This window comes from Tinamus guttatus, unplaced genomic scaffold (genome assembly GCF_059628265.1).
Source record: "Tinamus guttatus ecotype Peru unplaced genomic scaffold, ASM5962826v1 Tinamus_guttatus_pri_ptg000208l, whole genome shotgun sequence".
Classification (NCBI taxonomy): domain Eukaryota; kingdom Metazoa; phylum Chordata; class Aves; order Tinamiformes; family Tinamidae; genus Tinamus; species Tinamus guttatus.
Genome location: NW_028288742.1, coordinates 531,678 through 557,588, shown reverse-complemented (window position 1 = coordinate 557,588; position 25,911 = coordinate 531,678). Strand labels below are relative to the sequence as shown.

The 25,911-nt window shown below is 40.4% G+C and overlaps 1 protein-coding gene across 6 annotated transcripts in view; it reads left to right on the top strand.

Moving 5' to 3' along the window:
- The first annotated feature begins 4,372 nt into the window (after positions 1-4,372).
- Positions 4,373-25,911, top strand: part of RGS7 (regulator of G protein signaling 7) — a 223,181-nt gene continuing 201,642 nt past the window's right edge. For all 6 annotated transcript variants that reach the window (XM_088524153.1, XM_088524156.1, XM_088524155.1 and 3 more), the window contains exon 1: positions 4,373-4,484. In XM_088524153.1, coding sequence (XP_088380279.1) covers positions 4,407-4,484 — 78 coding nt within the window. In that variant the 5' untranslated portion in view covers positions 4,373-4,406. The remainder of the gene's footprint in view (positions 4,485-25,911) is intronic.

The following is a 25,911-nucleotide window of genomic DNA, read 5'->3' as shown; positions in this document are numbered from 1 at the left end:
GAAGTAGCTGTGGACATTCCAGGGCAGTTATTGACATCTCCAGTCAGGATATGAAGTGTCGTGTATACGTATAAATCATACTATACATCATACATTTTGTATATGTGTGTTTATATGATACTTTAGAAAAGGATCGTGGAAATGCGGATTGCCCTTATTTCTAATACTTTGTGGTTCTGTGAAATCATGTCTGTCCATGACTCTAGGGTTTTTATTTTTCTGTTTTATCTTTTTCTACATTGGTTGCTATTTGATTACCTTATCTTTTTTAATCTCTACTTTTTGTTATTTTGACCTTTTGCCCTAAAAAACAGACCAATGCCTTTGATCTCCAGCATCGCAAAATGGAAAGAGGTAATTAAAATTTCCATATAATTGGCAGATGAGTGACAAACCTAGATGCCTGGGACTTGGTGGGGGGGGGGAAAAAGTGCCAGAAAGGAATAATTGAAGTTTGTAACTCAGTCCTGGGTTCACTTATAGCAAATATACTTGAAACCATAGCCTGTAATCTTTTAAATGTCACTCGAACACCTATAGTAAATGGATTGATTGCAGTGCAGTTCTGTGGTGAAAATCTGTGTTCAAAAAGGTGTTCAAATCTCATCAGAAAGGTCAGTGATCGGGCCTGGAATTTTAGCTACCACTTCAGTGCTTGGCCTTGAAATACTTGCTGTATCACAAGTACACGTGATTAATGTAGAAAGACTGACCTTGTGCTTAAGAGCCTGGGCGCAAAAAATCTGGGTTTTATACTTGAAGGCAGCCCAATATTAACTCATGTCAGTGGCTGGGGCCTCATTAACCTGCATGTCTGGGTTATTTCAATAAATATAAATGTGGTTTGTTTATAATTCTGCAATGCTTTAAAGATATGCTTGTGGACCAGGACCATGGTGTGCTAAGAGCTTGCAGAGTGTGTCTTGACTCCAGAGAAGTCTTGACTTAGTATAGGCATAAAACAAGAGGAAATGGATGGATATAGGCAGCATAAGAACAAAATATAGTATTGCTGGTTACTAGGACACTTTTCAAGTCTAAACTTCCCGCTTTCACATTCAGATGGATTATCATACACATCCCAAAACAGTATTTTGACTTAGAGCGGCATGCCTGTGTTATGTATACCACACGCTGATGATATTATTGGAATACTTGAGTTGTATTGACTATGCAAACTAAATGCAGAAAATGTAGTCATCAGCTTGCTAAATCATGTGTACTTTATGGCCTTGTTAGATAAAACTGCCCCTTGGCAGCCTTTACTACCTCCTTTGTTTTATTAATGAGTAGTTTTGCTTTGCATTTTGAAACAGGACATGCCTTTCTTGGCAGGCTGTGCTTTCTGGGGAAGCTACTGCTGGCTATGTATGAGATAAGTGACGATTCTCAACATCATGGGAAAGATATGAAATAACTTATCTCTATCTTTTATAGACTGTTGTGCAGATTCTTTTAACCATCATAAAAAGTTTATTCAGATATATATATATATATATATAATAAGGGTGTTCTTTTCACTTACATCAGTGGAAGTGGCCCAGTCCAGAGTCTGTTTCTTCACAACAGAAAGAGAATCTGTTGGCTTGTTTCTGCTGGTGGTGTTTTTTTTCTTTCTCTCTCTCTTTTTTTTTATTTTTCCTGTGTGACTCTTGCAGAGATTAGAGCTGCTGTTTCATCTTAATATAGGGCATGCTGGTGAAAGGGAAGGCTTGCGCGGTGTGCTTAGGCATGGGAACTCTGTAGTTATGGGGCGCTCTTGGTATGTGTAAGCTTCTGGTTCCAAATATGGATTGAATATGGTGTGTGCAGTACAGTTCCCTTTGATGTTAGTGGAGAAACATCTGTGAGATTCCGTAGGTCCAGCTTGTTACTCTATCTACGTACTTGACTGAATTTAGAATTTTATTGCGATGATTAAAAGTGGAAGTTAGTTTATTTTCAAAAAATACAAACCTTGCCTGCCTGATGTAATATTTTGTATTTTACTTGTTCTTTGAAAATAGTCATAATATTTAAAACAAGAAAGTAAGATAAGCTTAGAAGCTAGATAGCTAAGATCCTGCCTTTAGTTTTGAACAGATTCTCAGAAAATAAAAAACTTGGGAATCAGTTAGATTTGCTGGGGAGTTTTTCAAATACACTTAACCCCTGCTAAAATCGACTTGATTTGTAGATTATAGTAAATAGCTAGAATGAACACATCTTACAAAAAGCTACTCGATGTACCTACTCCAAGAATTGCTGTGCAAAAGACTTTCCTTTTCTCTTAGTTTTCTGACTTGGATTTGTAGTAAGATGGTGTAAAGTAAGAAAGCAAACTTATATGGGAAATTTGCTAACATTTGATTTCTTTAATGTGTATCTTGTTCTCTGTTGGGTTGTTTCACCTTTCACTTCTGCCTTCCCTACCCACATGCCAGCACACCGGCCTTGGCACCAGTGCTCCCGTGGGGCCTTTGCCAACCCCTGCCTTCCTCTGCTCCCCGGGAAGGCTGGTCCTTCTGTCCCCTCATTCTACACAGACCTCTGAGATTCACCGCCGTCAGCTTATCTAATTTATCACTTCCTCTGGTAAAGCACCAGGAGGCCCCTGCAAAATTTGGAAGAGGGCACTTCAGCAGGAGGTACCACGTAGCAAGACGGAGTAGATGCGAGTTTCTTTGGGATGGGGGGAAGGCAGAGGAGCGACTGGGGCTGGCAGCGTGGGGCACCTTTGGTGCTCGGCTTGCCGTGAGCCGACCTGGGGCACCCTGTGGGGAGCAAGGCACGGAGGATGTGTCATCACCCCGAGGGACTTCTGCAACACCATCCACCCTTTTAATGAGCTATTTTTATAAGTAGTAATTAATAAGCTATTACAAGATCCATGTAGTAAGTTATCCTTATATTAAAGTTTAATAATATATTATATTCCAGAAAAGATGCCTTCAAGTAGGACTATCCAAAACCTTGCTGCTTAAATACCTCCTGTTCTTGTGGACGTTGAGTACAAAACATTTCAGCACTTCTGGAAAATTCTCGTCCCTGTGTGCTGAGGAGGTTTGACCTTCACACCTAATTTTTAATTTTGCCACCGTGAGCTCTAGGCCTCGGCAGCTGCTTGGGATGCTGCAAAACGGTCCCAAGGGCATCCCAAGAGCTCCTTCCTTCCCCTGGGCCTGGCACGGAGCGGCTCCCGGGAGGCTCGGGGCGCTCGGCGGGGCTCGCCGGAGAGGAGGGGCAGGGGCAGGGCCCGCCTCGGGCCGGGGAGCGCGCCGGGGCCGTGCCGTGCTGAGGCCGTGCCGTGCTGAGGCGCTCCCGCGCGCCGGGGCCGTGCCGTGCTGGGGCCGTGCCGTGCGGAGGCCCTGCCGTGCTGAGGCGCTCCCGCCGCGGCTCCCGCCCTGGTCCCCGCTCGGCTCCGCGCCACGTGACGGCCGCTCCGCCGCGGGGGGAGCGCGGCCGCCGCCGCTCCGGCGGGCGGGGGAGCCGCGGGCGGCGGGGCCGCAGTGCGCGTGAGCCGCGCGCGCCGCCCGAGCAGCGCCGCGTCCCCGCGCCCGCCGCCGCCGGAGGGGACGCGCACGGCGCGGGCAGGAGCCGCCGAGCCGCGCTCTGACCTTGGCCCCGAGGTAACGGCGGCGGGCGGGGCGGCGCTGTCCGCGGTGCTGGCGCGGGGCGAGGCGGGCGCGCTGCGGCGGAGCCCGCGGGCGGGCGGCAGGGCTCGGCGCGGCGCAGCCTCCGCCGGGCGCTCGCTCTTCCCGCGGCTGCGAGCGGAGCCGCCGCGCCGCAGCGGTGCCCGCGCCGGGGGCCGCCGGGAGGGCGCCCGGGAGCCGCGGCCGGCGGCGGCTGTTCGGGGCGAGGTGGAAGGAGAGCGGGTGAGAGCAGCCGGGAGGCTGTTCCGGCTCGTGTCTCCGCTGCCTTCCGCCGCTGCCCCTCGGCGCGCGGTAACGGGGAGAAGTTGGGAGCAGCCGCCGGGCTCCCGGCGCGCTGCTGGGGTGCGGGAGCGGCGCTGGCCGCGGCCCCGCGGCACGGGCCGGATCCGCCGCTCGGGCCCGTTCGCGCTGCCCTCCCGCAGCCGGTGCCGGGAGCGGGAGGAGGAGCAGGAGCGCGCCGTGAGCCGGTGGCCGCATGATACCGCGGTGAGAGGCGTGTCGGGGAGCTGCTCCGGGTGGCAATGCATTAGAGCCCACCTTAGGATAATGTATCGCGTGCAGTCACTGTTTGCATGCGGAAGGGAGCGATGACAGCCCGCAGCGAACAAGCCGCTTTGCCCCCGTGTAAATCCGTGTTGGAGGAAGCGCGCACCGGCTGCGGCAACGCGCTGGCGGAGAGCGGCGGTGCGGGCAGCAGAGCCGAGGAGGTCACTCATGGAGGCCGCTTGTACCTTTCACAGCGCAGCGGTCGGAAGCGGATCCAAACTGGGGGACATGGCGCAAGGAAACAATTACGGGCAAAGCAGCAACGGGGTGGCCGATGAGTCCCCAAACATGCTGGTGTACAGAAAGGTAAGCCCTGGGGTCCCGCCAATGCTGCGGGAGGTGCTTAAGGAAACGGTCAAGTTCGGGCTCTCCTGCCTCGCCGAGTGAGGCCGTTGGTTGTGCCGTTTCCCTGCGCCCTCCTGAGCAGGTGCTGCTGCTGCTCTGCTTGACGGTGACAGCAGCTACATGACTTCAGAGCAGGATCCCCTGATACCAGCTGGGAGTGCTTTGTGTCTGTTGGCATGTTTGCCACTAATGCAGCTTAAGTGGCATGTGAAAAGTACGTCTATATCCGAGTTATTTTATAGCCTTATTTTTTTTTTTTTTTTTTTGTGAGGAATGGTTTTATGTGTTTTCCTGAATGTTAAAATACACACGCATGTGTCAACTTTATATCATGTTCAGGAACAGCTGGTTTGGAATTTGTTTAAAACTTTATCTTATGTTATCTAAACTGCCTAAGATAATTCCCTCTTTGTAATTATTTGATATATTTTGGTATATTTCACTTTCTACATATCGCATACCTATAAGTTGCCGTAGAGGTGGTAGTGATGACACTGGAAAAGTATTCTGTTTTTTATTTTTATTTATTTATTTCCTTTTACCAGTGATCCCCGGTAACATCTATAAAATGAATTCAAATATTTTAAAGCTCAATATTAGCTGCATCTTACAGTATTTTGCATTTCTTTCCCTGGGACAGAGAGTCTCAGAGTGTAGAGAAGTCAGCACCATTAACTTATTTCATATGAGGGGGGATAACAGATTAAAGGTATTATTTATCTGCAATCACCAGAACTTAAGAAAAACCATACACTCCAGGGATTCTCTCTGCAAAAGGATTTCTAATGTAGTTATTTTAATAACATCAATATATGAATTTCCAGACATTGAACTCCAGTAATGGAGCCACTGTCCTTTTATTTAAGTGACAGTAAAAGCTTGGGGATTTTGAGATGGGTTGATATGTTTTTTCACTTGGCAGTTTTGTGTATTTTGATAAAAATTTAATTACATTTATCAAAAAAATTCTAGTGGTAATGGAGAAAGATAACTCTATGCTCACAGATTGAATTATGTTATCATGTAACTACCTGTTTATTCCTTGAGTCCTGTGTGTTTAAACTTGTTTGTGGTTGTTTTTAGCAGGTGCAAAAACAATGCTTTCATTTTTTTGGAATCATTGACTTTTATTTTTGTGAGTTAGGTGTAACATAAAACATCTAATATATGCTCTGTTGAGTCTTCATACAAGTTTGATAGTAAGACAAACTGGTATGAGGTGAACTGAGGTGCTGTCATTAATTGTGGTAAGTTCTTTTTTCCCCCTGAAAGTATAAAATTATTTCCAATTGAAGTCTGATGTATGCATTTTTTTTTTTTAGTCCATGTGTTTAAATATAGTGATGACTTTACTGAGTTTTAATGGTGTTTTCTATTATGAAAAATCAGGCCCTTTTTGCAAAACTGATTAAAAATGAATCAACTTAACTTGGGTATCCACATGTATAGGAATGTCGGTCTGGAGTAATATGGTGTCATTTTGCCATTCGCATCACAAGTGTGTTTCAAAATGAGTGAATTTTGTGCATAAATGTATATGTCAAGATATGTTACATATATTTAACACAGCATGCTAAAGCTTACGTTGTGCTCTTACACTTTTGATCTATCAAAAGAATTTCTTTTCCTATTTGTCATTTTCCTTATTCAGAAAAAGCCTCTTCTCTACTAACTTCGACATTGTCCCTAAGCAGCCTCCAGATTCAGAAGCAGCTTGAGATATGTGGCACAAACGCTGGAAAATCAGGGGCATTTTGAATTTGGGATTGAGGGGCAAGATGTGCTCCTGCATCGTCCGCTTGGCAGCATCAGTCTCAAAGGTTTTCTCCCTTATTTGTTGGTTGCAGATACAGGGATGGTACCCGTTTGTGTCCTTCAGTATAGCAAGAGTCCTCATGTTGCTGTAGTCATTTTTAAAGCGCATGTGGCTTCCTGAGTCCTAAATTCATGAAAAAAGCTGACCTACAATATTACTGGTAATATTTGTTTTTGTAGATCTCAACTTATTTCTGTAGCATGGAGAGATTCTGTAGGATCATTAAACATTGTGCAGACAGGTGCTACATTACTGGAAGAAAACTTTGAATCCTCCTTCCTTCAGCACAATTTGAGCAATAGGTTATAAAATAATAGATAATATGTTTACAAGTCACCTGGTACTACTGTAATCAAATGTGTTATAGCTTCTGTGTCTAGAGCAAAGAAAAGGTTAATTAGGTAGAAATCATTTCAATTTGGAATATGTTATCTCTGAGTATAATCCTTTAATAGCAACAACTAAATCACAGGCTTTTTTTTTTTTTTAAATACGTTTGAAAACACAATACTTATCTGTCTGTCATTGTGTTATGAATGAAAGCACCGGGCTGAGTGAACAAAGAGAGAGATTTGCCAGCTTTTTTGCCATTTTTTTAAAAAATTAATAGCTGTTAGAAAAAGATATGTAAATGTGGTATGGGCTAGCTTCAGAAGGGAGAAGAAAAGAAATCTCTTCTTTTGGATATCGTTGCTCACATGTGCAGATGCTGAAATGCTTTCTCCCAGTGGATTATGCAACATAGGATAGCACACGTTTTGTGGTAAGTGTGACCCCAAAGGATGGGATGGGACATCTCTTGGATAGCAAAGAATTGGAATTTGTCTGTGTTGAATAGAGGCAGCTATTTTGCCTTATAGTTACTTAAAACCTAATTTTGTAGTGCGGTAATTGTGCCGCTCTCTGTAACCTTCAGTCTCAACTGAGCACGTTCTAAGCTCTATGGAATTAGAGCCCTGATTCTGTGAGGACCAGAAGAAAAAAACCGAAAACACACAGAGCTGGAGAGATGTGCCCAATTCAGAAAATTTAAAGTCTGAATTGGTGTTACTATACAAAGATATAGTGTTCACAAATTCAATAGTTAAGGCTTGTATCATAGAGTCATTTTTGGACTTTATTTAGACTGAAAACTCCTCATGTGAAAAATTGTTTTTCTTTCTCTCTCTCTTTTATTTTTTTTTCCCCTTACATGTGGTTGGCTGCTGGTTAATTTTTTGTTTTGGGAGTTCAAGAAAGATTGTTTATCTGGAGAGAAAAAAAAAAGAGAAGAAAGCCTTGTAACGTAAGGTAGTAAAATATAGATTTTTTTTTTTAGTAGTGTCTATTCATAGATAAGGACAAATGCAAAGGTTTCATTGCATTTTGCTTTCAGATCTGAAATATTTTTTAAAATTCAGTATAGAATATTATGATTAAATATTCAGTACACACACAACTTTTTCTCTTTTTTTATTTATTTTTTGATGGAAAAGACAGTAGTACGGATAAATAGTTCCTTATATCATTTTTACATTGCCTCTTAAGATGCATGCATGTCAGTGTTATGCCTTGGGGGATACTTTTTATTTGAATAGACTGTCAGTTGCATTGTTCTTTTTTTTGGCTATCAGCATAATTATTAAATAATGAAATGTTACTCATAGTTGATGCTGACATACCTTAGCACAAGTCCTGCATTTTTTTTTTAGCTTGTAGTTTGAAGCAAACATAAAAATGTTTAAAAAAAAAACAAAACCCTTCTTTTACTTCCACTCCAACAGAGTCCGTTTCAATCAGCCATTAGAAGACATGGCAGCACACTAGAATCCTTCGTTTTTGAGCATCACAAGTTGCTCAGATAAATACCTCATTCTTCAGCCACATTAACTTGGTTGCTGGAAGCTGGATCTTAAAAAAGCTCGAGTTGTACTGTAAGCCCTGTGAAATTTTTCCAAGTTGCAGAGCCTGACCTGTATTTGGTTTGTCTGGTGCCTATCACAAGTAATTTAAAAGAATGAGTTATCTTTTGAGGAAAGCTTCCATGTTAGAGCTGCTTCTGCTACTGGACATTTGTTTATCACTTTGGTTTTTCTCTTTGCTTGTGTTTTCAGCCGAGCATTTGCTTCAAGGATTAGTAGTTCTAATTTGCAAGTTTAATGTTTATTGTATGGCTGCCTGAGTTACTTCAGCTGGGAGACGATAGCCAATTTTTTGTAGTACTAGTAGTAGTAGGAAGAGGAGGATTAGCCTGCTCTGAATAGTAATATTCTTGTGATTGAGATATTGATTCTCTACTTTCCTTGCTGCCCTGAATGTTAAATTAGGTTTGGTCGGAGCTGATCAGAATTCCTGAAGTTGGGGCTTTCGCTGCTATAATGAAGATAATGAGGTGTTTGCTCTGTTCTTGTGTCAACTGCTGAAGGTCAGATATGCCAGCCCCCATGTATGCCAAAGGCAGATCTGTAATGTGGAGCTACTTCTTAATTTAGCGTGATCCCATATTCTACATAGAAGCAATGCCTCTGAAGTGGGGTAGGTGTGGCAAAGGAGCAACAGTCATGCAATGACAACATTTGAGGAAATGGTGACAACCATCCTCTAAAAGGCGTTCTTCTCTCTCTTGCCTCTACCAAATGTGGCTTTCGGTGTAGAATATGGATAAAACTGTGTTCTGGTGTGTCTTTTATCAAGTTTTCACTTAAAGAAAAACGATTGGAAGAAAATGCTATAACAGGTAACTGTATTCCTTAGAGCTTGTAAGATCAAAGAAGGGCATAATAAGTGGGATTCCCCTCTTTGATAGGGAAGAATGAGCCTGATACCACGCGAGTGTGAACATACCATCACAAACTCTGATGGCTTCTTGCTGTCGGTGAATGTTACTGAACTTGTTATTACAACGTCAATGCGAATGCTGATGCAAACTAGGGTGCGAGAGTTACGTTTTTTGAAACTTAACTAGAGCAACTCTGCATTATGCCCTTTGCTCACCTGAGGAGTGGTGCTGCTGCCGTTCATGCAGGGCTTGCATTCACATCAAGGTTTTATTATGACTCTTACAAATAAAGAATCGACTGAGATAGGTCCATGTTTGTGGACCTCAAGAGTTCCACCCGTAGAAAGAAAAGAATTTACCTCCCTATCCAGTAGGAAAGTTATGGGGATTTGTCATAATTCCAGAGTAGTTGGTTGATATGAGTAGGCTTTTACACAGGTAATAACTTATTTAGAGATCAAGAATTGAATACTGAAAGATAAAACAGTACTGGATAGTGTGCAGTGCCCTTTGCATGGTATATTTCCTGTATTTCTTCCTTTCTAATTCTCCTCTTCCTTCCAGTGGGTGTAGAAATGTGTGAGGTGAGTTTGCAGGGCGACGTTTGCTGCTTCTGACTGTTCTGAGCTCAATGTGCCGGGATCGCTGGCGGTGCCGTCAAATGCAAAACCCCACAGAATTCCAGGCCACTACGTTGCTTCCTCTCTCCGTCCCACATGCGCTGTCTGAAACCGTGCCAGGTTTCATTGTGCATTGTCATTTTTAGTTTCTCTCTTTTTCCTTGGAAGCGGTCTACATTTGTAACCATGGAAACAATGATGCCATCGATAGTGACGTGCAACACAGAGTCAGAAATTTTTTGTTTTGGAGTTTGGGTTTTGTTTTCTTCTCTTTCAGGCTCGCGCCGCGCTCTGTGGAGTGCAGGAGTTCTTGTGATCACCAGTATCGTATGATGACATTTGCAAAATTCCCATTAAAGCTGAGATGAACATATATAATGAGACTGCATTTAAACACTCATGTGTAGATACACCTTCTTAAGATCTGGCTATCTTTCCAATTCAGCAATCACTAACCAAATGTTAGGAGCAGAGTAGACAGGACTATCTGACGTGAGGGGGAAAAAAAAAATCAAGGGAAAGTTTCAGATGTGCCTGTCTGTGAACAGGAGACTAATGGTCCGATAAAGTAAAAGCACAAAACATCATGTATGATTTGATTGTAGTGAAAGGATCGCTTTGGTCTTTGTTGACAGCAGCTATAAAAGAGCTGGGAGATACAAAAGTTGGTCTGTTTACAAAAGTAGGACGGTTTTAAGAATGACTGGAATAGATAGTCAGGCATGAAGTTGCCCAGGAAGCTGCTTGGAGCTGGTCTGTCTGAGAGTGAATTTGGAACTGGTGCTTCAAGTAGAGAGTGAGAAGTGCCTGGGGTTTCTCCGAGAGCGGCTGACCAAGGAGCAGGATTGTCAGCACCGTGGAGCAGGAACAGGCTGCTGTTCCTGGCCGTGAAACTTCTGCGGGAAAACACTCCCTAACTGACAGGCACAGGAGCTTGGCATTTAAAAAAAAAAAAAAAAAAAAAAAAAAAAGGAGGGAGGAAGAACCCCAAACTAATTCCAAATTTAAACATCTCTGTATTGCAGTCTGTGAAACTAAATTGTTGGAAAAAATGCAAATAAAATGTATGTTTAAATTTGAATTCCAAAGACTTTTAAGATGTGGGAGTGCAGAACTAACTGTACTTTTTCCTTGCTTATGAGGTAGTTTTTTTTTTTTTTTTTTCAGCTTGCACTGAGCTTCACAAAATAAGAAGCTGATCTGTAACATGAGCACTGAGTTATTCTAGGAATAGTTCCATAAGAGATCTTTTTTTGAGGGGGGAATCCTACTCCCCTGTTACGGTACCTTGCTGTGGGAATTAGTTCATAATCTCTGGATTATTTAGCCTCCTGATATGTGGAGGTTACTTGTTTTGTGCCTGTGTGCTGCGATGTGTTTCTCAACTTGATTGTAACGCTCTGCGTGTCTCTGGGAAGACAGCGCTATGGTCTGAGTGTTGGAGAAGTGGTTTTTTTCTTTCTTTCTTTTTTTTCTTTTTTCTTTCTTTTTTTTTTTTTTTTTTCCTGTGGAGGTGAACAGGGCTCTGAAAGCTGCAGAGAGGTCACTCTGCCTTTTTTTCTCTCTTGCTGTCACCTGCTCTTTCTTCAAAGATACTTTTAGCAAAAAGTTTAAAACTGATAAGCAGGAACTGGAAAAATGACACTGTAATGCATATGTGTATATATATAAAAATATCTTTTTCTGTTTAAGGTGTATAACTCAGTTGCCTGTTTTTCAAGAGTTTTTTGATAATTGTGCTTTTTCTGATCAACTAAGGATATCTGCAATAATTGCTGAATGACATTTGAAATATATTAGATCCACAGTATTGTTCAAATGAAAAATCATGCAATGGGACTTTTAGGACAGTCTATACGGATTAGTCACATTGTGCTGATGCTGAAGAGGTGAGGTTTTGTTCTCAAAAATCTTAACCAGAAGTTGAATAGACCGCATGAACTAGCCAAAGAGAAATGTGGCCATGGCAGTGAAGTCATGCCACAGAGGAAGAGGTATCAAGCAAAGAGGACCTCATCCTAATGCAATTCAGATGTACAAGAATTATGTAGCCAAAAGTGAAAATTGCTCCCTGAAACACCGAAGGAACGTTTTTTCCCCTTTCTGTTCCATTTATTTTGGATGAAGTAGATGCCTGCATAATGTACACATATTTGCATATGTGCATACTGGCAGTATTTTAGTATTCTGGTCGAGCAAGCAGATCAGCACTAGCAGACATCCTCGCATCAGTCCCCAGTGCCACAGCAAATGGTTGCAGGGCTGTGGGGCTGCTTTCCCCCTGTGGGATCTGCAGTCGGTGGCATGAGGAGTGTTAGTGGTATGTTTCTTCAGTGATCATTGTGCTTTTGTTTAAATTCCCTCCTTTTTGATTAAATAACAAGGTCACAGTTTAAAAAAAAAAAAAAAAAAAAAACAAACAGCTTGGATGGAATTTATTTTGAAAAGCATATTAGGCCAGCCAAACCAACTTGTACTGTAACCTGTTTATTGATCCAGAATTTATCATAATATGCATAAATATGAATAGAAAGCTTCTTTTAATAGGCATTTGAGTATACAATAGTCTCTGAAAGTAGCTGCTAGAATATGGTATGACACTATTGTGTTAGGTCTTCCACATTGTAGAAGTGAATTGCATGTATTTCTGTCTAGGATTCATTCCTTTCTGTATGCAGAGCAGCTAAAATAGATCTGTATCTCTTTGTTCTTTGAGATTCTGTTTTCAGGAATGAAGTATTTTGAATACCTGTTATTTAAAAGTGCCCTAGATTTTGGAGAAAAAACTTTATTTTTTTTTCTGAACTATTTTTCTATCAGATTGAATAAGCAGTTTACTCTATGCCTTTTGAAAGAAATGCATAATCTTGCTTCTCAACACCTACACTTCACAGAGCTACAGTTTTTAAGACGTATTAATGCTCTGTGAGCTAGACTCTGCCCTCGGATGCAGATTCACAGCATCTCTTTATGCCAGTGGGAATCATGCTAGTACATTTGAAGTAAAATTTACATTAAAAAAAGGAATGGAAAAAAATCAAATAATCTAAATGAGACTGACTTGAGATAGGTGTTTTAAAATAAGTATGCTCTGTCTTTATACCTCCTTTGCCTGTTGAGAGCAGAAACCAACATTTTGTGTCTGTATCACAAAATTGTGAATGTTAGCATGTTTAGTGTTGCTGGCACAAGTATTACATTAAATACTGAAGTATTGTGATTGTAGAAATTGAGTTTTAACCAAGTAGAATGCTCTAAACAACAAGTGTTAATAGCCATCTGCTTCCAGTATTACTAGATTTAAAAAGTCTAACTCTTATTTTCAGAATTACTTAGCAACCATAAATCTCATTCAAGTCACTGGGAACTAAAGGTTTTTATTGCCTTTTCACAAATCATGTCTATTACTCAGTGTAATCATCACACTTCTCTACCTGAATGAAATATTTAGATCCTAGTTCCTGTTGTCTGGAGGCAACACGAGTGTACATCAGAAGAAAAGAGCTGCACTACCTCCCTCTAGGACTAATGCATTGGTTTGGTTTCCAGAGGAGAGGAAAATATCTTTGGCACATAGAAAACAGAACTAAATGATGAATTGCGTAATCTGCAATCGTCTCTTCAAGTGATGCTCATTTCCTAGAGAACTGTAGTATGTGAATGACATCTCTGCTTTAAGAAAGTCTTTTCAAAGTTTACTCAGCTGCTCTGTTTGACAGACACTTGTGACCTGACACATTCAGGGTAATTTACTGTGGAAAATAATGCTTCTGATCTGGTCTTCTCTTCACCATTAATGGCAGTTCTTTTGAATTAATTTTGGATGTTTAGGTGTCTGTCTGCAAAACAACGTGTAATTCTCATATCAAGATATTATTTGTGTCTTGTTGTGGTATATTTTCAGGAGAACAGCAGGTAGATATGTTCTATTTATATATAGCTATAGTATAGTTAAATATAACATATTGGTATGTTATATGTATATATAGCTTTCTTTGTATTTATTTATATCCATGTATTGGCAGATGTCACCAAACATTTAAAAGCAACTCTAGTACGTAATTGGTCAAGCAAGCCATTGCTGATGCTGTCTTAAGTAAAGAGTCTTCTGTTTTATGAGGTTTTTCTTTTCTTTTTTTCTTTCTAGAAATTGAGAAATGGCTTTGATTCTCTAACACTGGATTTGGTCATTGTTTCTAGTTCTGTGTAGGAGGCCTCATTTTAAGTTACACAAAATGTGACCTATTATGTAGGTGTAAATTTACAGCTTTCCATTGCTGCTGAAGTTCTTAGCCTTGCCTTCCAAGCCACTGATGTTTGTTGATCTAAATGAAGTTGAGCACGGATGCTGAGGTGCCAGTTTATGTTGAAGGGAAGGGTATTAGCACAGTACTGATTAGGACAATATTTGGACTAGATGTTCTCTAGAGGTCCCTTCCAACCTTAAACATTCTGTGTGATTCTGTGTGATACTGTGTGTCCATTTCTCCTCCCATCCCAACTTTGCCTTGCCATTTGTCTTGTCCCTCCTTGAACAGGAATCCTGGTTGTTGTGTCTTTCCTAACTGCATCATTATGTGGGGCTTGTTCTTGGTAATCTTAAAGGACATCCAGTGTTTCATCTTTGAACAAACTGAAAATCAGGTGTTGAAAGAATATCTCTTTAACATCATGTTGCTTTGTCATTTGCAATATGTGCGTGTTTTAGTCATACCATCATGCCCCTGCCTAGCAAATACCCTCCGACGAGCCGGGTTGGATGGGCCCCAGCTGAGCGTGCAGGTGCCCTGGGCAGGACTGGAGGTTCACTACGGGGTGCTCCCCTCCCCGAGCAGTGAACTAGTGCCCACGGGCTGCCAAGAGGGACCCTGGGGACCAAGTGAATGAGGGTCTTTTAAGTAGCGTCTTCCATGTTAAGTGTTGATGATGGTGTCCTGGTCAAATTGTTGCTCAAGCCTTTTCATGCTGTTTGTATTCCCTCTGGAATTCCCAGGGTGCAAAACTTCTTCCTTTTCTTGTGTGTTCTGCAGCCTGGCTAGCCACGGCTGTTGCCTGCACTCTGGTCACACGTAGTGGCCTGCTTGGCCTCACATTCTACAGGCAGACCAACAACAACAAAAATCATTTCTGTGCAGCTGTACAGTGCATAAAACTCTGCAGTCCATCTGTAGAACAGGAGATGGCAAAGTGACCTGGGGAGATGAACCAGGAGAGGCTGAGACTAAGCAATTTTTTATTATTTTTTAGCTCAAAGCATGGAATGATCATTGCATAACCTTAAGAATATGGAACTGGGGCTTGCATAAAAATGTGCACTGATTCATGTGATTTGATTAAAACGTCAATTTGTGCTTCGTTATCCTGGAAGGCCTTAGCAAGAGGAAACAGATTTCTGTGTGTTTTACCTTTTCTACCTTCTCCCATCTTTTTGTCCTTTGTTATAAATCTATGTAGACACGGTAAAAGGATTTTAGCTGAGTAGTCTGCAGTTGACCTGAATATCTTTATTAGATTATTTTGGTTGGAGGCATGCTGTTGACTGCCTGTTTTTGTCCCATTCCTTCTGCATTTTATGTTGAATAATGTTTATAAGATAGAACATTTGAGTGCCTAGGTATTAGCTAACTGGAGTTGGGTACTACCACAAACATTCAGTGTGCAGTGTTATTGCCTTGTTAGCTGTGCTTAGGACAGGTGCTTTCTCAAACACGTGAAACAGACACAATGTATTTTTCATTTCCCTTCAAAGCAAGTAAATATCATGATGACTTTTGAATGAATTCCTGTTTTATGAACTGAAGGAGTTTTCACAATTGACCTAAGATAACAACATTAACCATTGATGCCAGAAAGAAAAAATCACTGCGAGTGAGACTAAGTGCGATAATAATCATTAGCCCATGTAGTACCCTTTTCCTGAATGGAAGAAATGGCTGAAGTCTTGGGGAGATCATCTGCTTTGGAATATATTGGAAAAGCCTTGGCAGATTGTTGCAGTGAGGGGCACCAGTAACCCTGCTTTCTGCTAATGCTAAAACGATTTGTGGTGTTTCTGTTGTACACTCTTGTGCTTTGATACAGCTCAGTTCATTGCCTCCCCCTAAATTCACTGTGATCATGGATGAGAAATAGGTGTAGGAGAAACAGGTTCAACTCTAGGCTGTGCTGCTGGATGATTTTAGATAAGTCACTTTGTACCAAGTAAAAAGAAAGCTTTTCAGGTATTCTGTGTATAACTCCGTAGGAAATAGGTAAGTAAGAGGTAATATTTTTAATAGTAAGTGAAACAATGTTTGTCTTAAAAGTAAACAACCTTCCTCCCCACCCACATACACTACTTTTGATTAGGGAGTTGGGAAAAACAAGGACTCTTCCTCTGTGCGTTTCGGTAAAAACAGTGAATTCTTCATGACTGGGCGATTCTTGTGAAATTGCCAGAATGAAGTTTGTGTAAGAGCAAGGAGAGTATCTAAAAGCAAGTAATGTGCTCAAAAAAGGGGACGGGGTGGCATGGATATGATTCATAGCTTTGCTGTGCTGTTTGAAAAGTAGTTTGTGTCTCTGTTCCTATCTGTAATTTGGAAATAATTCTGCTGGACTTTAAAGAATCACTGAAGATAAAATTAATTTTATTTTTGACATATGGGTAGTATGCAGTGATAGTTAGCAGTACTGCAATAACACTGCCACATTTTTTTTTTTCTGACATAGCTTTTTTCCATTTGGGTTTCACAGTTTCACTGTGATGTGATTCATTAGAGATTTGATCTTTTGACTTCCAAACTAATAGATTCTGCATCCTTTCTGAGCGAAATTTCGTCAGCCTGGAGATTTTTTTTCACTCCTGTTAATAAGTGACTTGATCCCCACGTGGTGCGGGGTTTCCTTCAGTTTCCTTATCTGCTTTGAATTCTTCTGCGAATAATGACAGAGATGAAAGATGTACATGGCCTACAGTGTAGGCCCATCTGTGAAGACCAGATGGCATCTGTAACTGTTTTCCCAAGTAGATTGTTTAGGAGAAATGGGTGCTGACACAAGCCAGGATGCTGGAAGCAACTGCCCCTCGTTGATGGAATGGCATCTTGTGTCTCCTCACCAGCGCAGCCTAATCTCACTTCTCTAACATCTATAAATGCTGTGTTTAACATGAAACTCTTTGCAGTATCCCTCTTTAGGGTGTTCTTTTGCTGCTAAAAGAACAGAGGAAATGTGTAACTAAAGCAATATGTGGGAGCATGTTTTTGAGATTTTGCTTTCTAACAGGTTAAATATAATCAGAATACTGAATAAGTATTTTGGCAAGTGTAAGCAAAGGGCTCTTAAATTTAGGGCAAATATAATGTGACTTTATTTCTTTCTTTTTAGATAATGCAATTGAATGGTACAGTATATTGCTGTGAGATACACTATGTCAGTAGGCCACTCTTTCAATCCTTATTCATTAGTCATATTAGCTCAGGCTGTGATGATTCGAATGAGCCTATGGAGTTTCATACGCAGTGATCCTATGAAATATCAGTAAAGTTGAAAAACAGCTAGTTTATTTATTTCTTTTCCTTAGCACTCGTGTTTTTCACACTTAAGTTGATATTGGCACCTGCCTTACTGCTAATGGTGGTTTAATTCCCCAAACTGTGTCTGCATTTTGTATCTTTGTATGCAGTTGGTATTTACCTCTCACGAGGTCTTTCCACATGACTTTAATAATTCCATGGTCTATTGTCTTTTAGATATTAAAACCAGGCATAGAAGTGTTTAACCTTTGAGCAAAAGAAAAAAATTATGTAGAGGAAAGGCTGTGCTATCACAAGTGCATGTTCTCCCAGAACTGCAGCAGCAGTTTGGGTGTTTAATAAACAGTATTATTTCATTGTATGTTATCTATGTGATATTTTCTTGAAGAGCTTAAAATCTGTTCAAGCTTTTGAGTAGTACTTCTGCATAGTGAGTCCTTCCTTCAACTGCAGATACAAGTCTCTTCATCTACCTCAAAACTGTGCGCTCTGGAATTACCAGCTTTCCAGATGATATAAAATACTTCTTCCTTGCTTTGGAGTAGTGTCCATTTCTCATAAGCTTTTGTCAAATAGCAGCAGAGGCACTTTAGTGAGTCACTTCTAAAATCCATAATACTAGAATAATATATTTGCTATAGACATTGTTACCTCTCAAAAACTGTGATCTCTTTCAGTTATAAGTAACATCTCTGGAGTTATAACACTAGAATCAATATCACTTTAATAAAATAAAATTGTTTTGTTAGAATCTTGCCTGCTGCTAATAAAGCTGAGTCATGATCCTAGACAGTGCAGGATTTTAAGTTTCATCATGTATTGGGTTTTGTGCTGCTTCTGGTTGTGTCCAAGCAAGGTGTGTGGCAAATTGTGGTTTGAGGCTGGTCAAGCTTTTCCTTCTCCTACTTCTTGTGAGCCACTGTACATTTGTTTTTACCTTTTCAGTTTGCCTTTCACTGCTTCAGCTCAGAACAAACATCTAACAAAACTTTCTTTTCTTTTGACATAATTTTATTGCATCCCGATTCCAACTAAGCCTCAGGAATGGGGGGCCCAAACACCCCATGCAGTTTGTGGGCTGCGTATAGAGAACCAGGAATTTATTCTTAGGCTAATCTAATCAGAGTTGTTATTAGAGCAGTTGGTATGACACCAACACATACAAGTCTAATTATACAATTATTGCTACTAGAGTAAAAAATAAAATAGACGAGCTCTCTACTATCTGCCTCTTTCTCTAGCTTCTTAGATCTACTTCTCCTTGCTCCTCAGGGTGCTAGTTTTCTCCTAGAAGAGGGTGAAGGTTTACAGCAAGTCATCTCTGATGTCCTTCAATGAGTATGATGTTGATAGAGTTTCTTGCTGCTTGCTCTTGTTGCTGCTTGGCTTTATTTTCATGTATTTGCTAACAAAGTCTCAATACTTGTTCTTTCTTTATTTGTTCCCATTTTTTTTTGAGGGTTTTCCCAGCTCCCAATGTTGTGTTCCTTTACTGCACGTTTGACCATTTATGATTTGTGTTTGCAGCACTGGAGTCCCAGTATGATCTTATACCTCAATTGTTGACGCCTCTATAATTCTGTACTGCTTGGACTTTTGGGAGCTTCTGTTACAAACCCATGTTCAATAACCTTCAATAAGCTTCAAGCCTCTTCATAACATAACTACTGGGTTATTAGCACAACCTACTCATATCTTTGTCTTAGGGTCATTGAATTTTCACTGTACAAAAACAATTATACCTTAGAAGGTTTGTTTACCTATGGATGCATATGATGTAATGTGTTGGAATTACTTGTTAATATCTGTTAGTAACAGCAGTATCACTAGTATGTTACCAAAATTCTTCACAGTAAAAGTTGAACGATGATAGATCTGAGAGAACCTTTGTAAAATAAAGTAGTCCAGAAGAATTTGCCTTTTAATTCCACCATAGGCTAAGATCTATGGACTATAATAAACCAGTACAGCAGATCCGACTGGTTATATTTGTCTCTGTTTAGGAACAGAGAATTGTGTCCATGGCTGTTATCCAAAAATAGTCACTTGTACAGGCTGAGACTGTTGGTGAGTGTAATCCAAGAGGCCCCATTAAGAACTGTGACCTTTAGCAAACAAGTGATTAGTACTTCTGTCTTCCCCTCAGTTTTATGACTGATGCCTGACTGCAGTAGCATGAACTTTGTAGTTGACTTAAAAGAATACAGGCAAAAACCCTTGTTAAATTATTTATATATATATATATATATGCATACATATATATATATATATATAAATCAGAATGAATCTGGGCATAATTAGAACGTTCTTCCAAATTAATGATATTTTCAATGCTCAGAGAGACCCTAAGAACCTCAGATTAGATGCTCAGAATAGTTGAAGTATTTCAGCTGACTCTGTTGATGCTAGTGAACTGTGATGCACATGAAAGGCAGTTTATTTGCCTGTACCACTTCTTACATTTCCAAATGCGGTCTCATCACTGACTTAAAAGGCGAAGTATTCCATTGCGAGAATGCAAATATATATATAAATTTTTGAGGATAACCAACTAGCATGACTGGGAAAGCTGCAACACAGCAAACCAGGTAACAAGAGCAAGTCACATTCACAGGAGTTCTGTTGGAACCAGATGTCCTCTTAATCACTGTGGGCAAGTAGTTCTGTTTGCTACTTTTAGGCTACTGAAATAGAAATTCTAAGCAAGAAAAGCCCCTCCCAGTTTATTTTAATAATAATAATCTACAAGGGCCTAGATCTCTCATTTTTCCCTGTTCAGACTTTTCTCTGTCTGTTATCTCGCAGTGCTCACCAGACTTTGTAGTACAGATGAACAGTCTTTGATTGTCTGCGCGTCACTAAGAAGGTCATAGAAAGTGCTCTTCATCTCATGGCCTGACAAATTGATTTTTTTTCTGCAGAGTACTGCTGCATCTTAAAGCTTGACGGTGCTGTGTTAATGTCACAGATTTATTTCCATTCTCTGTTCCTGAAGTGGAATTTGCAGTTTCTGAATTTTGTCTTTAAATTAGAGCCTTTTGAGAGAAAGGAACTTTCTTTACAATGGTAAGGGGAATATTGTATATGCTTTTTAATGATTAATCTCACTTTGACTTTTCCATAGGAACTGTTTGTATTATTTTCTTTCATTTTTGTAGTTTGAATTCCTGTTTTTTAAGTAATTTGCAATATCAAATTAAGTTTTTAAATTGTTTCCCTTAGTATATTCTTTTGATGCTTTTTATTTATTAGAGAAGCTGTTTAGATGATGGAAAGCTAAGCTGTACACCCTTGGCTTTGCTTTGACATGACTCTTCAAAAGTCGCGCCTGTTGGTACAGAAGTCTTTAAGCAATTCAAGTAATTTTTGAAAACACTAATCTGGTGGATGAATTAATGGATTTCTGTGTACAGTTTAGGTCTTTCCAAACAACATGAAAGAACTTCATTCGTCAAGCTAAGACAAATATCTAATTACCGTATTATTATGTTATGTCAAATTATCTTGTTGGAGAGGACATATTTAGGAGAACATATTACCAAAAGAGTTTTGGCTGTTGTATACAAATTTGCAAGAACAAATATGTGAACTGCTGATTATCCTTACTTATGGTTGTTATAGAAATCTTTACTGTTCATTTTGAGAGGCTCTTAAGTTTTGAAATTATGTTGACAGAATGACACATGAATCTGTATAACCATTTGCATTAGCCATTTCAATTTCTGGTCATCGTAAGCCTTGCATTTGTGCAGACATGACCCTTTTGGACTGGTCTGGACCAGTATTTCTATAACTCTGTGACCAACTGATCCATATAAATATCCAGGCCAGTGTATGCTTGACGTTGCCACTGCTTCAGATCTTGTGCTTACGAGCTGCTGCTAAGTCCTAAACCCGCTAGAAAATATGTTGGTGCTTTTCTACATACGCTGTGTGCTTAACTCTGGTTCGGTACGAATAACCACTCTGTATTGGTCCGAGGAAGTTGTCTGAGGCCTGTTACAAGGCAGGCCCCGCTTCCCAACGGAGTGAAGCCTTCAGCGCCCCCGTGACGCCGGGGCAGCGGGGCTGCCCTCTCCTCTCGCAGCGCTTTCCTGCGGCTCCGCGAAGGCGAACGGGATGCAGTTTGTCTCTTGATCCACCAGCGAGCGGGTGCACTTTACAGTGCTGCCTTTTACTCTGGTCAGGTTTGAAACCTCCTCTTGCAGTGCAGAGCGTTCTGCGTACGAGCAACACAGGTTTGCAAGCTGAAGCAGGCATGAACCTAATGGATACAGCAGCTAAAGGTCTGGGTTTGAAGATTCATTAGTTTCCTTCTGAAATGCTTTCTGCATGTAAAGAGGTGGTGAAGCTGATGCACCAGAGGCAGAAATTCAGAAATTGCTCATGCTTTTCATTTTTACCCCAGTCTGTCTGTGATATTTACTGAAAAGTTTTTAAGCAATTTTTTTTTTGAACCCTGGAGGCAGCATCATGCAACTGCCTAACACTAGAATCAAATCTTGTTCACTTTTCTTTTTCCCAACTGCTTTGTGTCAGTATTTTGTAAACTAACAGATATAAATTTTGCTCTGAACAAAAAGTCCTGTTCCATCTCCCTCCTGCCCCCCCCCCCACACAAATTGACTTTTTAATGGAATTGGGCTTTGTTTATTGGGTATAAAATCTATTTTATTGATGATAATTTTCACGGATGCCTCTATTTCGCGTGTGGTAGCATTTGCCATTTGATGACTTTCTTGCAGGTGTACTCATTAGCATTTTAAATTAGTGGTTGATGCCATTTTAATCTATCAGTGTGGTGATCTTGGGCCATGCAGCATTTATATTTAACTACTTGCTTTGCCACTGATAAGGTTCTGTTGGCTCCACTGCTTACCTGCGCATTAGTCTATTGATCTCTCTGGTTATCTTGCATCTTGTACTCTTGTATTTGAGTCAATTTATTCCAAGGACACAGAGTACTTTGCAAGTCATTTAAACACACAGCAGGGAGATTATGTATCTGATAGTTTTATCATCGATTTTTATAGATGTTTGAGGTACGCGACTAAAATCTAGATCTTGGTAAACGGATGCATTTGAAGAGATGAGCTTTATATTCGGAGTGACAATGAACAGGTTTTTTACTCAGTTTCTGAAAACATTGGAATAGTTTTTTTTTTTTTTTTTAAGCCGCAAATGACTGAGCATAATACTTTTTGAGTACTGCCTTTGAGATCTAGAATGTTGAAATTTTCTGGGTTTTGGGATTCTCAACATCTAGTCTGTTTTGTTGTATGTCAACCAGAGATCTAAAAAACAGGCCTATCTAAAATAATGAGTTGCTCTCAGAGCGATGGTGCCTTTCCTTTTCATTTAGGTTTCATAGGACTTGCGTAGGAGCTACCCTCAGGCTTCTGTTTGCTGTATAGTTGTTCTGCTGTACTTTAGTGTTGGGCAATGCCATCCACTTGCTCATAAGTTTTCTGCAGAAGCTTGTTTGTTTTTTGTTTCAGGGTAACTTGCCAAATTGATCTACACCTTGTTCAGTTATCCAGACGTGATTCTACACTGCAAAGTGGAATGAACTCCTAAAAAGCAAATGCGTTTGGAAATGGAGAGCTTATGATATCTATGTGAAGTAGGGGACGTGTTGCTGAAGGGTTGATAGGAACATTCTGAAAATTTGGAATTATTCTTCAGCAAACCTGCATTGTGGCAGGGGGAAAGAGAAGGGAAAGATGATTTAATTTGCAAGCCCAGACATAAGTTACCTCTCCAGTTTATTGTGATGCAACTGAAAATGTTCTGTACGTAAAAGCTACTGCTAAGTTTCAGGGAAGTTTTTGTCTTCTGATCCCTTCCTGTGAGGCCTTAAAAAATCTCTCTAAAAATCTAGTGTCTTGTGGCTTCTTATTACCCAAAGTGTACTACTTTGGTTGCTGCCTTATCCTTCCTCTCGTCTTGCTGTTTCTTGCCATGCTCCCAATATGTAAGCTCTGCTAATTAAAGAAGCTGGATGTCTAAATTTCTCAATATGTGCGTGAGGTTCTTGTAAATCAACTGGTAAATAATAGTGTATTCTGAGCTCTTGGAATATATTTTTCATCAGGAGAATGTGCTCTGCTTGCATGCTTATGCAGAACTGGGAACAAATCACCTTCTTAAAATGTGAAAGTGCCTGCAGCAATGAAGTGACATGGTAGTGTCATGAGAGTATAGGATGTGCAGGTGTTTGGCTTGCAACCCTATCACCTGAGATATGCCATTTGAGATCGGTGCACTAGTTGGGAAATGTTAAAATTATCATTTTCCCACCCCTTTCCTTATGCTGTTGTATTCTTTAGAACCATGCATTTTGAAGAGGAGAGATGAGAGGAGATGCACTAAAAGTAGAGAAAATAATACATTGGAAAAGTCCACTTGTCTTGAAATTACAGACTGGAAATATCAAAAATTATTGGAAATAACAAAAATTACTGTATATAGAAAAAGCGAATGTGACTTTTTCAGTATTTTTACAAAATAGTTGACCTACCGTTTCTGGGTGAAGGAAAAGGTATGGCTTGCAGCAACGTTAATGCTGGCAGTCCATGACATCATCATTCTGATAGATCAAGAACTGCTTTTAGTTATGTTCAGCAGGATGTTTAATGACTCTGAAAACAGTAGAACAACTAGATAAAGAACCAAAGCTTGTCTGAATGTCTTAATCCTGCTTAATGAGACTTGAGATTTCCGACACATTTTATAACCAGATTAAAATTGTTTGCGGTTTTACAGTTCAGTACCACTGCTTGTAGTCAAAAGATCGTGGAAAGGTTGGTTGAAAGAAACATCTGGAGATGATCTAGTGCAGTGTCCAGCTGAAAGCAAGACTACTGCCATCGTTGGGTCCGTTCAGCTGTATTTGCCCCCTGATGTTCTTCACAAGCAGTGATCAGCAAGGGAGAATCACAGAGAAGCTAAGAATAGAAATAGAAAAGCAAGACAAATGTTATGAATTTGTATGAGTTTTCTTTGTTGAACTGTTTGGGTTGATGAGAAAATCTGAGGCATCTTTTTAGTATAAGAAATCTCAGAATTACTTTTCTTTGCAATATTGAAGCATTTAGATGCGTCAGCAGAAAATGCTGTTTATTCAGTGTGTTGAAATTGTCTTTAGAGTTAAAAGCAATAATGTTAACTTTCAGTGAATGAAATAAACGTTATCAGTTTGTTTCATATAGAAATATTTGTGTGTTAATACTGATTTTATAAAGTACTTTTATTTCTGGCAAGTTATTCTAAGAAGAGTGACTGTAGTGTAGATGTGTGTGTGTGTGTAGCCTGAACTGTGAGGGCTGTTTCTGCACGGCCTTTCTTTTTAACCTTGAGAATACCTGATAGTCTCTCTGTGTCTTAGGTTCTCACCTATAAAATGGAAATAACATCAGTTCTGATTTTTTTTAACTAGACTGTAAAATGTTTAGAAACTACTGTGTTGGAATAGCTCAGATGTATATAAACAATCAGATAATATATTTGTTTTAAAATCTACATGCCCTGAAAAATTGAAGGAAAATCTGCTACCAATTTCGCAATAGCATGATTAATAGTAGGATATTAATAGATATAGATCCCCTTGTGCTATATACGGTAATCCTCTTCAAATCAGGATGGTGAATTCAGGTTTAAATCTAACTTGAAAAGCCTAATTTTAGTTTTTATTGAAGAGTCTGTGTGTGTGTGTCTCCGTGTTAACTTGTGAATTATAATGTTAGTTGCAAATGTGGATTATTATTATTAGTACAGTCCTAGGATCTGTGAGAACGCGCGCAACGGAGAGTCGTGTCTGCCTAGTGAAGTGAGGAGCTCCAGCCTGCCTGTGACAGCCTAACTCCTCTTAGCTAGAACTAGGAGTTATGTCTGCATGAACCAGCCGAAGATGAACAGCAGCTATTTTACTAGCTCTGCTGTCTGCTTCCTGAGTGACAGAAGAAGGCAGCCTTCCAGGCCCGGAGCTCCACAATCAATAAACCTTCCTCTTCTGTCACCAGCTAAGATGGGCTCAAGAAGTGTGAAAGCAGAGACATAGAGCATAGTGCGCTCTCCAAATATAGGTTATATGCAAAACGTGCCTAGATGAAAGGAAAAAAACATGGACAGTTACTTGCCTGTAAGACAAACCTACTATGAGAACAACTCTTCCGAAACTTCAGTGTTCTTTTAAGGAAGGCAAAGACTGATTTATAGTGTATTTGATTAGTTAACATCTCATTATGTTCTCTGTGGGGTCAGTTCCAGCTGACAGAACTGTTCCTGATATACCTCTTGTAGAATATGCTTGGAAGGGTGCTGCTGCACAGCTCATAGATTAACCATGTACTTCATTTTTTTGGCACATTTTCTACTTTGTACTAAAATGCTGACAAATCTTGGCTTTTACCCCTAATGCTTCACTCTAGCTCAAGGATCTCTGGGGAAACCAATGCAATGCCAAATATTTCATAGGCTCAAAAGCTTACTGCTCTATTTCCTGGCTTGCATAAAGGTGTAAGAGACTGCGCTGCTCTCAAGGTACTCTTAATGAGCTAGCTGCCAGCACCCCTGATGGGAGCCATCTGTGGAAGGCAGGATTCAGGTGTGCTGGCCTCTCTTTAATCAACACTCTGCTGGGCAGGCTGCAGGGATGGGATGATAAAGCACTTCCTTT